The sequence below is a fragment of the Drosophila elegans genome, unplaced genomic scaffold (assembly GCF_018152505.1).
Source record: "Drosophila elegans isolate 14027-0461.03 unplaced genomic scaffold, ASM1815250v1 contig_476, whole genome shotgun sequence".
NCBI classification, from domain to species: Eukaryota; Metazoa; Arthropoda; class Insecta; order Diptera; family Drosophilidae; genus Drosophila; species Drosophila elegans.
In genome coordinates this window covers 3516637-3530853 of record NW_024545863.1, presented here as the reverse complement: position 1 = coordinate 3530853, position 14217 = coordinate 3516637, and the positions used below count along the sequence as shown (strand labels likewise).

At 44.7% G+C, this 14217-nt stretch overlaps 2 protein-coding genes across 4 annotated transcripts; one reads left to right on the top strand and one right to left on the bottom strand.

Moving 5' to 3' along the window:
* Positions 1–266: 266 nt before the first annotated feature.
* Positions 267–2610, bottom strand: LOC108148573 (putative gustatory receptor 97a). Of its 2 annotated transcripts, none has more exons than XM_017275618.2 (4): positions 2504–2610; positions 934–1865; positions 599–820; positions 267–506 (listed from the first exon to the last, which is right to left on the bottom strand). In XM_017275618.2, exons 2-4 carry the CDS (start codon positions 1813–1815, stop codon positions 273–275), a joined length of 1338 nt encoding a protein of 445 aa, XP_017131107.2. In that variant the 5' UTR covers positions 1816–1865; positions 2504–2610; the 3' UTR covers positions 267–272. The 2 variants fall into 2 exon arrangements, with proteins under 2 accessions (XP_017131107.2, XP_041565012.1); XM_041709078.1 differs by having other exon boundaries at positions 315–506; positions 582–820.
* An 83-nt stretch (positions 2611–2693) lies between these two features.
* Positions 2694–14205, top strand: LOC108148735 (probable Rho GTPase-activating protein CG5521). Of its 2 annotated transcripts, XM_017275913.2 has the most exons (8): positions 2694–3266; positions 5662–5772; positions 6255–6272; positions 6564–6735; positions 6797–7763; positions 7823–11898; positions 11963–12159; positions 12615–14205. In XM_017275913.2, exons 1-8 carry the CDS (start codon positions 3161–3163, stop codon positions 12872–12874), a joined length of 5907 nt encoding a protein of 1968 aa, XP_017131402.1. In that variant the 5' UTR covers positions 2694–3160; the 3' UTR covers positions 12875–14205. The 2 variants fall into 2 exon arrangements, with proteins under 2 accessions (XP_017131402.1, XP_017131403.1); XM_017275914.2 differs by lacking the exon at positions 6255–6272.
* The last annotated feature ends 12 nt before the right edge of the window (positions 14206–14217 follow it).

Genomic DNA, 14217 nt, shown 5'->3' with positions numbered 1-14217 from the left:
ATAGAGGTACAGCAATCGGTTAGACATTATCTTTAGGACTTTTATGCCATTTAAGAGATTAGTTAGTGTAAGTGTTAGTTTACAAACCACCAAATGTTAAGTTGGTGCCTTACAGCATCGAAATAAAACGCCTGAAAATCTATGTCCAAGATATACGTACGCCTATTTTTATGTACATTGCACATTGCTGTTTGTCTTGTTTCTTATAATTTTTTATATGTATTTGGTGGTAATCTTAATCTAAAAGAATTTTTAAACTAAAGTTTTTATTTCTATTTGAGTGAAAACCGTAAAGTCAAGTCACTTTGAATGAGAATCAAGAGATAGCCAGTTACAGCCGAGAAAACCTTATTGACCAGCGAAGTACTTATTTCCAGGAGACCCAAAGGCATCAGTTTGTAGTCGATAATAGCAACGCGTAGCCAAAAAGCATATACCACTTGATTGAAACGAACGTCAGAGTGCTGGAGGTCAAGAAGCTGCAGCAGATCACCAGTTTTTCTAGTCTGTAAACACCAGAACTCTAGCTATTACTCAAATTTTGTAAAATATATATACAGAACTGGAAGCTTGACGCGTACACATGTATTTTTCTCACCTCCAGCAGAGTTTGATTGCTAATCCGAGCCACCATTACGAGTTCCAAAAAGGGAACAGCCAGAAATATCAATAGAACTATTGCCAAAAACAGATCGAAAGGTTCCTCGTTGATATAGTAATCCGCAATGGCTAGATACTGATTGTAGACTCCCATAGTTATGCCAATTAGGTTCATTAGCATCGAAAGGACCATGGAGCAGTCCGTAAATCGAAAGTATCTCTTCCAAAATTAAAACATATAAATCGTTTGATTTTTAAAGTGCCCATTTGTATTATTTTAAAAGGAATAAAACATGAAACATTCATATTAAACATGTATAAATTAAAACTCACCTTTGAGCAACCTGCAGTGAGACAGTATTTCTCAGCCAATTCGTCTAATCTGTCGGCCAGCTCGCAGAAACGACGCATCCGGTAATAGGGTTTATTTAGGTTTATCTGGACAGGTGACTGCATCCTATTAGCCTCCTTAACTATTACGTGAACCGTTTGATTAATTGCAGCCACTATCGCATTTGCGATTACAAGGCTTCCAAAGAAGCAGTTATTTATCTGATTTGATACAATCAGCGGCAGCATTGTCTTTACTGTCGTCAAACTTGTCCACTGTGAATCCGGTTGGGTCCTCTTTTGATATAGTATAAGGGTTATGTACCCAATTAGTGGACATATAAAGATTTTTAGTATAGTTAATGTAACTGCTTTCCAGACTATCTTCACCGACATGTCCAGCGAGTTAAGGACCTTAAAAAGCGGAATTTTATTTTGAAATCGTATTATCTGACCTGTGAGCACCCATTGTGTCACATAGTTAAATAGGCAAACGAAGACGTTCATGTAGCAATAAATTCCAATAGTGTGACGACTGCTTATCTGACCCGCGTAGAGTTCTTTATAAATATTCCAAATGTAGTATGTACCGAAAATTGTGGCCACAAAAATGGAATAAATTGTTACCACTTTGGAGAATAAGAACTTTTTGCGTCTTAAGGAAAACCGTCCGAGATAGACTCCGTATAGAATATTTAGGAAAACGCTGACGTAGACGCATAGCATAACAACTTGAGTATGTAGCTTCAAATGTCGGTATCGGCAGGGTAGAAGGCTCTGCCAGGCGAAGCGAAAGCGACGTGTTTGCCTTTTTAGGAATCGCATGGCACTGAATTGGGGATGTATCCGAGCTTTGCCAGTTACTTTGTTCAAAATTCCATTCATTTAGTGAGTCTTCTTATCACTGATTAAATAATAAATGTCTTAATGTCGGCCTGTTTAATGGATAATTATCGAAAATTACTTGTCTAAATTCAGAGTGCCGTAATTTTGCTTAGTAATAGGATAATATAACACGTAAAAATAGTTATATAATAGACATACTGATTAAAAAATGTGTAGTCCGATGTTGGGGAGAGACAATACTACAAAACATAAAACTTTGAGCAGTTACTATACAGGGGTTTAAGGCTATGCAAATATACAAGTGTTTCACAGCTGAACTTAAACCAATTTATAAAGCCAATGACTGCTATATTTCATTATCAAAACAAGTGAAAACATTTTTTAATTTTAAAACACAAATTTAGAAAAAAAATCCAGCGTTGTGTTTTCTACCGACTAAAACATGATTTGACTCGTAATATATGTTTTAAAAATTAAAATGATTAAAGTACTGCATTCAATTTTCGGATATGATAAGCTTTTACATCAACAATTAAATCTTAATGCATTCAATTTTCGGATATGATAAGCTTTTACATCAACAATTAAATCTTAATTTAATAAACAATTGACCATGGCTGTATTTTGTATTTACATTCATGCTTGTTAAATTAAAAAAAAATTAAATTGAAGAAAATCTATTAACCTAATTATATTAAGTTAACATTACAAAATAGTTGGTACCTACCATTTAATTTTCATAGTCTTACGAATTGCTGACGCATAAACGGTTCATCGGTCATCGCGAACCTGTTCCAGTCAATGGAAGTGAACCAGCCAGCACTAGCGTGAACCGGAACCACAGTCGGTGAACGGAGCATGAACGGAACTGGCTTACTGGAGACGCGACGCAAATGAAAAGAAAACATTAACGCTGAAAGCTGGTAAAATGGGCTGTAAATCGCTCGCCGTTGGATTACAAGTGCAGAATCGCGTCGCCGAGTGTGCCCGTGAATAATTTGCAATGGAATAAAGTCGCGAAATTGTAAAATTTTAGCAGCGAAAAGCCAGAGAACCCAGGCAAAGGCAAAGGCAAACGCGAAGGCGAAGGCGAGGGCGAAGGCAACCAACGTCAGCGGGCGAGAGCGGGCGTTGCTAAATAATTTCTCCGGGGCGCTCCGCTGGACAAAAAGTGATTTTCGTTGGCGTGCGCGTATAAATAAATAGCTGAAAAAGGCAGAGAAAATATCAGGCACAGATATCAGCCAGAGAAAATAAAATCGGAGAAAAATCAGCGAATAGAAAGCGTATACCGCCTGCAATTGTGCCTGCGTGAGTGTAAGTGTGTGTGTGTGTGTGTGAGTGATGTGTGTTTGTGTTCGCAGCAAAAAACATAAGGTGCAAAATGTTTACCAAAAAATCGCATGCCGACGTGAAAAAATCCACGGCCAAGTTGCAGGACTGCAAAAAGGATTCCGCCTCACGATTGCGACACCTACGCATGATATTGGGTGAGTTAATAGGACACCATTTGGCTTTATCTTAAGGCATTTAATGCCCAAAGTAACATGTATACAAGTTTACAAGTTTATCTTAGGTTTAGGGTTGGAATTACATCTACAAATCTTCCATTTTTGTTACCGAACACTCTTTAATTTTTTGTAAATTCACTCCCTCAAAAATCAAATAAAAGCTCTTTGCAACCGCTTTCGTTAAGCACAATTTTCCTTCTTAATAAACAAATATTTTCAAAATTCCTCTTTCTTCCAAACTAAATGGTTTTTAAAATCGCACTTTCTGACCATTTACGGTGGTTTTGCCCCTTGAGACCAAGGTCCCGCGTTGGCGGTTCTGCTGGCTGTTAATTATTTCATAATTTATTTGCATTCATAGCAATAACAATGAAACTGGTTGGCTGCTTTTTATACATGTTTTTTTTTTTTTTGGCCAGGTGGGCGTCGTTCGCACCATTTTTGTTCCACGGTGGCCCGCTCTCAATGACGTTCTGCCCACAGTCCGCAAAACAACAACAAAATGTGGGGCCACAGCGTTGGCCATTTCCTGTTGGGCGCAAAAGAACCTCCACATACACGATATACCCCACAAAAACCTCCCAGTCTTCCCAGTAAAAACATTAATTTATGCAAAAACGGAAAAAAGATTACAGAAAAACATCTACACATGCTCCGCTATGTGGCAAGCGAAAATGTGTGAAACACGTTAAATGATAAAGAAGAGAACAAGTAGAGTCACAGTCAGGCTTCTATAAGTCTAACTTTTTAAAGATTCAAACTTATATATTTTTCCCAACTTTTGTTTATGCATGACTGAACTTTGCTAAATAACATTTGAATGACTCAGTTCCTAAAGTCGTTTTTGAATTAAAATGAAACTGATTAAAAATGTATTTTTATTTATATTTGCATTTCTGTAGTGGCACAATAAAATTTCTGTTTGCTATTGACTAGCCATTTGATATCTTAACTATTGGCCAATAGATACAGTATTTATTATTGCATTGTTATACAAAAAAAAAGCAAGTGATTTATACGGTTCTAAATTTAAAGTTTCGGTTAGATCGTTTGCTTTAGAGAATTTGGCCTGTATTGAGCAACAATGTACCGCAAGTACGGGTTTCGAGTACGAGCCGCCGATATAAGCAATCTCCCACCTCCGCCCCTTTTTATTCCACCTTCGCCACCTCTTTTCAGTGGCTTTCTTTTCGTGTCACCTCGGCGAACGATTTCCAACAGGTGCCCTCCAATACAAAAAATTACAAATACACCTGACTGGCACCCTCCGGTGCACTATTGTTGTGATTTCATATTGTTGTTGCAGCTTGGTTGCTATTGTCCCTTGGCAAATTACACGCATTAGACATTCTACCCAATGGCTGCGTTCCCAATTGTTGCTTTTTAACCAGTTCATTCAGCAAAAGCACACCGAAAAAAGTTGTAAACTTTCAATACAAAATGGTAATTTATATAAGCCAAACACTTTTAAAAGCCATACGAAACAAATCTAAAAAAATTAATAATGTAAAATTTTAACTTTTGTTGTTACTCTAATATCATTTATTTATATCTAAATATATTCCAAATGAAATGTGTTCCTAATATCTTGGAATATTTTAAAACGAAATGGAAAATGATGTGGCTTTGTTTGCTGTGCAATGGTAGACATCTTCGCTCTGCTTTTTGGCCTTCTACTGAAACCGGTTTCAGAGGTTTCTTACTCTGTTTTATCTCTTTGTTTAGCTTTCTTCTGTTTTGCAGTGTGTTTTGCTGATGACAGCAAGCCGGCAATGGCAGTGAACCCCTCGCCACCTCACGCGTTCACCCAACAGGTCCTCTGATTCATCACAAATCGCTGAGCACCCATCATAACGTGTTTTTTTTCCTAACTCGACTTTTAATAGCTCGCTGGTCCCAAGTTTTCTTGTTGTTATTCGCTATCGTCATGCGTGGTTTTCAATATGGAAATGTTGGAAAATATCGTCTGCCTGCATTGGATTTTCAGTGGTATCAATGTGTTATCAATAGTGATATGCACAGGTGCTCAAATTAATGTTGCGTCACTACATTGGTTGTTGCCCCCTGGCGCCATTTTCTTATCGCTAATGCACGGAGAGAACTAGGTAAAACCCCTATTTTCCTTCGATTTGGTAATATTTCAGTTTAATTAGTCTCTTATCTGTGACATTTCAATGTAATCAAAGCTGTTCTAGCTAATTATATGTCAAAGCAAAAATTAGGAATAGCCAATTACCATTATAACCTGTTTAATTTTTTATTACTATTCGTTTTCGTTGCAGTACAAACAAGGGTTAATATTGATAGATAATATTTACCCAATATGCAATTCGTTATCTTTATTGTTGACCCATTTTTTATTGTATTTTTTCAGATAATGTGGAGCTAGAAGAGTCGAAATCATTGTTCGAGACCAACTACAGCCATGTGTATTTTATACTGTACGACACCTTTATTCAAGCCGAGGCTAATTTAAAACAAAAAGGTAAATTTACTTACTCTGAGATTAACCGAGATGTGGATAATTATTGTGAGACCAAAGCCGGGTTTCATATACCTATGCATAGGTATTTTTAAAGTTCTTCTTTCCACTTATAAAAGTTTTATAATAATAATTACCCAAATGCTGCACATTCTTTTTATTATTTTAAGCTGCAAAAGATTTCAAAAAAGAGTAAACAAAAGTCGATAACGCGTAAAAAAGCAATTTATTCCTTGACCCATTTAAGTTTTTTGTTAATTTGCTTGTATCTTTTGAGACCATTTACGATCCACCAATTAAACAAAGTCAACAGTGACGAGATTAAACCGTATGCCTTTTTTGGGTTTCGTTAAACTTTATGCTTTGTCCCGTTTTTGTAGATATAGTCATATAAAAACAAACGAGATATTCTAAATTAAACTCCTCATCTATTTCTATTTTACCCCCTTTTCTCTCTCTATTTTTGTAAAACCCCTAACTGGCAGAACTTCCGTTTCACATTGGTAAGTTTATGTGGTTTCTTATAGACATTTTTGATTGACCATTGAATTGCATCCGCCTCCTCCTTCGACTCTGCTTTTAAACTCAGTTTACCATACCTCATGTGTCCACGTCTCATGGTCTTTCTTCTTTCGCTGAAAATTTCTGAATCTCTCCAAAATGCACCACATGCACATCTCTGTCTCCCTGCATCTTGTGCTTGTCCAGACTTTTGGAATGCATCCCCAGAGAAAGCAGGAAACTCATTGGACTTGTTTTGTATTTTACTTATGTGTTTCTTATTCATTATTCAGTTCACAAGGCGCATCGCGAGGAGTTGGACGGTTCACTATGGCTGCTGGACAAGATTCTGTGCCTACTGCCGGAGTTGTTGGCTCGCCGGTGGCAATGTCACTCCCTGAGTCGCATCATGGCCAAGCTGCTGCACCTGGGCAACTCCCCCAAGCTGAGACGAGAAGGCGTCAGGTGAGTTAACCTCTAACATCTGATCTAAATTTATTAATTACATTTTTAAATATTTCTTTAGATATTTCCTGCTTTGGTACCAGACGCTGGGCGAGAATGCCCCAGGCTATGTGCATGCCATGTACGCGGACCTCATCCCTGGCCTCATTGTGCCTCAGAAGGGTGTCGTTGGTCCGGATACGGAATTCAGTGCCTCGGACTTTCTCACGCATCCAAACATGAAGGCCGATGGTGGCATGGCCTCCGTTTTCCACGACAACGCATTCTCGCATCCCGTGCAGAGTTCGGAGGTAGTGGCCCTGCTGCCACCGTCATCCAGCGAGAAGTCAGCGCCACCGGATCCCCGCGATGGTCTCGAGGTTCTTCTAAACAGCATGGTGCAAACGGCTGCCTGTTTGCGATGGCGGGATAATCGCGCCCAAAAGGATCACCGGGCGTTTGCCTTCCTGCTGCAGCGCTTCATGGACGTCTTTCTGCCCGTCTTCTCGCCCAGCTTCGATGTGAGCTGCTCCATCTACAATCCGCGCCTGGATCTGCCCGTCATGCGATCGATTAACAAGAAGGAGGAGGTGATGGCCTCGTGCGTGGTGGTCCTGATCAACTGGGTGTCGCGGTTCACGCACGAGCGTTTGTTGAGCCATCGCTTGGACTGTACGCTGCACATCGAGGACGTGGACCATGTGCGTCTGCAGGGCTACCAGCAGGGTCTTATCGTGCGGGATGTGTTCTATGTCAGTCGCGAAAACATCAACTTTGTCCACGAGGTATATCGCCAGGCCTTTCTGCTGAACTTTACATCCAAGCCGCAGATAGAAGCAATTCGCACGGCCATCGCTGTGTACCGGGATTGGATGACGGGAGAGACGCCTCCACCTTTTCTGCTGGAACCAAATGACGATCCGCCGCCTGTCTCGACAGCGGGTGGAACACCCCGGAGTCAGCGGCTGCGCACGCCCTCATACGTTGGTGCCATCGCCGGCTCCAAGGATCAACTGGCCGTGAGGGCTGGCAGGCAAAATGTACTGCAGGTAGAGTATCTACGATGTCCCTACAGAACTCGCCATTCTAATGCAAACTTTCTTGGCAGGTGTTTGTTACCAATGCGGCCAACGTGTTCCTGGTGAACACGGCCAACCTGAACATCTGCTTCCCCACCCGTTCGCGAACTTATCGCTCCACGCCGCTGGAGGAGCAGACGGAGATCTGCAAAAAGGTTCTGAATGTGTACCGCACCATGGTGATGAACACGGAGATGGACTCGCGCACCTGGGAGCAACTGCTGGTGGTGCTGCTGCAGGTCACCTCAGTTGTGTTGCATCAAAATCACCATTCAATGCCGAGCGGTGCCTCGAAGAGTGCCACCTTGGGTGGAATCCTGGGGTCGGCTATATTCCAGACCCTTATTGTCACTTGGATACGAGCACACACGAAAGTGCCCGTGAATGTGCAGCTGTGGGAGAAGTTCCTAAATGTCCTGCAGTCCCTAACGCACCGCGAGGAGCTCATCGTGGAGTGGAACAAGACGATTCAAACACTGACGCGTGTCTTTTCGCGTTACACCTATGGCATAAGCTTGCTCGATCTGCCCCTGGATCGAGTGGCGGAGAGTCGGGCGGAGAAGCGTCGTCGCATTGGCAGCGTCTGGCAGGGATCGGGATCGGGCAGCACGGCCAATGGAGGCAATGCTGCATCTGCAGCCATTAGCCAAAGCAGACAGCGCGAATCTCTGGCCGAATCGAGTAGCAGCCGCTCGGAGGAGACCTCGTCGCAGGTGCAACTTCCCAACCATCCAAGGCCCCACCACCAGCACACACAATCGCAAGGAGGCACTGGCCAGGGATCGCGACCAGTGCCGCTGACGCCCATGCTGAGTAGGAGCTACAGCGAAGGAAGCTTGGCCTCGGCGGCCAGAAGCTCGAGGATACGACGCCGCCGGGCGGCCACTCCCAAACCCAAGGCGCTGCAACAGCCGCAGCTGGGCGAGAATCGTTGCAATCCACAGGACCTGAGGCGAGCCATGTCCCTCGATTCGCTGGCGAGGAAGGGTGAGGCGGAGGAGACGGACAGCTACCAGGAGGGTGACAACGAGAGCGGAGCAGGTTCCAGGAGTCCTTCACCCACCGCCAGCAGTGGCATCGAAGGTGGATCCATCAAGGATGCCCAACTGCAGATCGATGCCAGCTTGGATGATGCAAATTCTGGCAGCTACGGGAGTGGCAGCAACTCGGGCAGCGTATCCGGACGACGGTGCATCATCCTAGGAGGCTCCGCGGAGGGTTGGCATCCCGACTCCACCTCCATTATGTGGAAGCGCATGCTGGGTGCTTTGGGCGATGTTAACCGCATCCCCAAAGCGGATCTGCACGCCCAGGTCTTCATGCATCTGCTGGAGATGACGCAAAACCTGATTAAGATCAAGCAGAACCAAGGCATATCCACGGATAATCAGAGCACTCCCCCACTGCCGACTTTGGTGCCACCGATTGGAATTGTGGCGCCCTGGTGCTATGGCTCTCTCTCGTTGGATCGTTCCTTCAAGAAGGGCAAACTCTGGGCCCTGCAATTGCTCTGCTCGCTTGCGATTCAGGGAGCTGTCGGCATGCAGCAGTTGGCCTTGTTTTATCATGCTCTGCATCAGCTGCTGACCGGCGAGGATCGTGATTTGATTTATGCAATTCTAAAGCACTTGGAGGGACCCAGGTTGCTGAGTTTGCTTCTGCCGGGACACACTTTGCTGCTGCTGGATTTGGTGCATGCCAGTGCTATATTGCTGACTTCCCTGGAGGTTTCGAGGAGCACACCAAGGGCCGAGGTGGCCGCTCTCCTCGGCTCCCTGCTCTGCTATCCATCCTCGCTGCTGCCACGCCCCGTTCTGCAGCCCTCGCCACAAAAGTTCGAGCTCATGGAGTGCCCGGATCTGCAGGATCACATACTGAACATTGTGCTGAGATGCGCCAGGCGGGAGCCTTCGGCCAAGGCGCGATGCATTGCCCTTTCCCAACTGGGCCAGTGGCTGCTCATGCGCCTTTCGCAACCATTGTCGGTTTCCTCGACTTCCGGCCGGAGCAACCTCTTTCAGCAGGCGGTGCCGCATCACAAGGACGTCCATCCCAAGGAGACGCAGGTCTACAATCCGCGCATCAAGGAGGTGCTCCAGGTGTTGCTCCAGGCGCTGCAGTTCAAACATCACACCATCGCCATGGTGGCTGTGGATTCGTTAAAACTGTGTGCCGAGCGTGGACGCCAACTGGCAGCGATTGAAAGGGTTCCGCAGCTCATCATAATAGCCATCTGCAAGGCCTTGGAAATTCAGAATGTGTCCAAGCCCAGGGATTCGGACAAGGTGGTGCTCACTTCGCTGATGTTGTGCCTGGGTGAATTCTGCATGTCCATTCCTGCCCCCATAATGCTGGCACCCTTCAACGAACAAGGTGATACGCTGGTGCTCCAAGTGCTGAGGGTGCTCCTTCAAGTTGCCTCTGGAGCTCCGCGTCATGAGAGGGTGAAACTGACGGCCGACGATGATTTCGATATGCACATTCCACACGACGATCTTCAAGGCGATGGACGGCTTCCGGAAGCAACCTACCAGACGTCCGAGACCATCCAAAAGTGCATCACAGCCATCAAGTTGTGTGCCAAGGCGGTGTCCATGCATCTGGTCACCCACATCGGTCACTTTCCCATGGGAATTGGGGCATCTCGCCTGAGTTCCATGGTGGAGGAGCAGGATGATATCGGTAGTGCTGCCTACGGAGGTCAGGTGGAGACGAGACGCGACTCTGTGGAACTTCCTTCTGTGGTGAATGCCCAGAATATGCAGCTCTTCATGCTCAACTCCGGTCTGGTGGCCAGTTTCATAGAGCTGCCCACGCTGAAACTTCCTGGTGGAGGAATCACAGCCGGCCTGGTGACAGCGGAGAAGCAAGTTAGGGTCCTAATGCGGGATCTCAACGGCAAGGCCTGCTGGGATGCCTCCATCTTGTATTCGGAACCGCGGAAGGCGGAGGAGGCCACTCCAAAAACCACACCAAAGATACATCACAACCAGCCGCTGGATTCCATGGTGTGCTCCATGGTGGCACACGAGTTGCAGGCACCGCGTCACACCTTGCGACACCGTCCGGCTGGTGTGCTGCCACTGGCCAAGGACATGGCCCCGGATCTGGATCAGCTGGACGATATGCTGGCCTACATAGGGCATACCAGCCCAGAGTGCGTTGCACCCACTGTGAGCCAGCTGAATGCTCCGAGCAGCAGTCCTCTGAGCGGCAATCAGGAGGCGCAGGCCATTTCGGTGATACTTAATCAACGCCTGCTCGAGCAGGAGTTCGTGACTCACTCGGCGCAGGCTCCTTCGCCGGCGTTGCGACATGCCAGCTCCAGTTCCTCGCTGCAGCAACAGGATCAGAGGTCACTCCATTCCGCCACAGCATCCTTTGATTCGCTGCCCACCCGCACCGAGATGCCGTTCCAGTATTGCCGGCTGCTCTTCTCGCATTTGGGACTAGCCGGCTGGGAGCGACGGTCCAGGACGCATTTGCTTCAGAGGAGCGAGAAACTCATGAGGGAGCTTCGAAACGTAGACCTGCAGAAATGCCGGGAAACCCACAAGATGGCCGTGATTTATGTGGCCGCCGGGCAGGAAGACAAGGGCAGCATTCTAAGGAATACGAGCGGCAGCAGTACCTACGAGATGTTCGTGTCCGCCTTGGGCTGGGAGATCGATCTGGAGACGCACAACGGCTTCCTGGGCGGACTACCCCGTCAAGGATGCGGAGCCACAGCTCCCTATTATGCTACGCCCTTCCTGGAGGTGGTCTACCATGTGGCCACCAGAATGCCGTCGGACTCCTCGGAGGCCATGCTGCTAAAGACGCGCCATCTGGGCAACGACGAGGTGCACATCGTGTGGAGCGAACACCATCGCGATTACAGACGCGACATTTTGCCCACCGAGTTTTGCGATGTTCTGATCGTGGTTTACCCCCTGCGAAATGGCCTGTTCCGGGTGACTGTCAACCGGAAGCCGGAGGTTCCGTGGTTCGGACCGCTGGCCAACGAGAGCGTGGTGAGTGGTGCCTGCCTGGCCACCCTGATCCGGGCCACCGCCATCAATGCCAGTCGAACGAAAAGAGCCGCCCTGCCGCTCTACCAACAGTTGTGAGTTGTACTTAAATCATTTTCATTGTTTCATTGGGTACTAATGAGTTTTCTTTCCTTGCAGCTACGAGGAGCGCAATCGGTCGCTGGATAGCGTATCATCACGGTACAAGGAAAGCACAACCTTCGAGGACTTCGCCAGCCGCATCTACAATCCAATGCCGCTGTCCACGCTCAGCACTCTTCGGGAATCGAATGCCAGCAGTTCGGCAGCGCCTCTAGCCTCAGCTTTGCTCGATCACAATCGCGCCTCCGTCAAAGGTGAGCAAATCTTTTGAATTTAGGAAACCTTTGAGCTTATTGAAAACCAACAACCTTTTAAAACTTGTATTATTGTCGAACACGGACTTAGTTTCGAGCCTTTACTATTTAGATTTATTTATAAAGGGTCGCATAACAATCAAGCCCTGTGCTAAAATATCTCTCTCGAGTTATACTAAGCAAAACATATGCTGCTATAAACTAAACAATAAGAATCCAGCTTCGGATGTTTTGTCCGTTAAGTGTCCTTATAAGTGTCGTTTACCATATCATTCGCATAGTTTTGGTCCACTGGGTTATAGATTAATTGACGATTATAATTCTTATTACAATACGGTGCCTATAAATCAAGCTATAAGCTTTAGTCTTGATGAAAGCAAAGATTATAAACTAGTAGAAAAAAGATAGTGATTTTGTTATTTGAGCATTAATTAAATGAATGTGCATCCTTTCAGGTTGGGTACAAGCCTCCATCGACTCAGGCCCCGTAATGGGAATTGTGCCGTCGGCCTCCGCTGGATCCACGGCAGCCATGGAGGCGGCCGCTGGAATGACCTCCGCCTCGCCGCGTGGCCCCCGAAAACTGGGTGCTCCATTCAAGAGCGTGACCAAGAAGCACTCCCTGCAGCAAATCGTCGTTGGAGGCGGCGGAGGAGCAGGAGGAGGAGATACGCCGCCCGAGAGTCCGACATTGCCACAGCGCCGCTTCAAATAATACTTGTCCCTTTCATCCAATTCCCGGCACTATCTGCACCCATTCCCTCCCCCACCAATCGGGCCGAGTTGCAAGCCAGGCCCGAATTTATGCAGAGAGTTCTAATGCAAACGAAAAGTATTGCGAACACGTTTCCTCCTATATAAGATATTGTAATTTATTTCGGTTTCCAGCTTAGTCCAACTAACCCGTTAATTTGCTACTACGCCTAAGCGAACGCTACTCTCTAATCCTTTCCAATTCCAAGATAACACTGTGTTGTAATGCTTTGCGAATTTTACTTAGTTACAATGAATTTTTACGTATTTATTGATGAAAGCGCTCGCTTGCGAGGCGGCTATATTTTGCGTCCACTCAAACTCATTAATTTGAAATTATGTTATCTATGCACTCAACTATGTTAATGAATTCAATGTAATGTAAGTTTATTTAGTTAATGAGCTTTAAGCATTCGAGTGAAAAATTATTTTCAAATAGCTGAACAATTGCTTTTTTCGCATTTACTCAGTTTTGATAACTGTGCTGCGCTTTTATCTGTTATTCAATATTATTTTTATTATTTCTATATATTTATGTCAAATTTTACGCTTGGCAACGAGATGCAAATTCAAAGAATTCGAAAATCGTTTTAAGCGTCACGCACAAAATGCAAGAATAATCAAAATTCGAACATAGAAACTCTGCCCATTTAAAGCAAACGTCAACTACTAGTATTATGTAATCGAGCTATATGTATAGGTAGCCTAGTTTTAAGTGTTCTCCACTTTTCAATCCCCTATCAACTGTCGATGGCAATCGTCACTTGGAGTGTGAGTCTTAGAAAGGAAAACAAAACATCAAAGTAACTAAAATTGTTCAAACAATCGCCTTTTTTTTGTGTGTAGAAATGAAATTGTTACAAGATGATTTATTAACCAGTATAGGGACGTTCTTCATTTGTATTTCACTGCGAATTGTTTCATCGAATTGATCAAATTGATAGATTTATATTTATATATATTTACACCAAGATATGTTAATTTTGTATTTATGTAAAACGGGCAACTAAAAGTTAATTGCAATGCCTTTTTGTTGCACAAATGTTTTATGAAATCTGTAGTCTAATTAACACAATTAACCTTAAGCGAGTAAACATTTTTGTATAAAAAAAAGAAAACAAAACAAATAAACCGAAAAGCAAATTAAAGCTATGTGAAATTTGTAACTAACACCAAGTAACGGAATATATACAACGTACATTTACATCTAAGATCTAATATGTATATTAATTTACTAATTTATTTGAGAAACAATCGAGTATTTTTCGTATAATAAATATCGTGAATTTCAAAGAGTTGGGATCC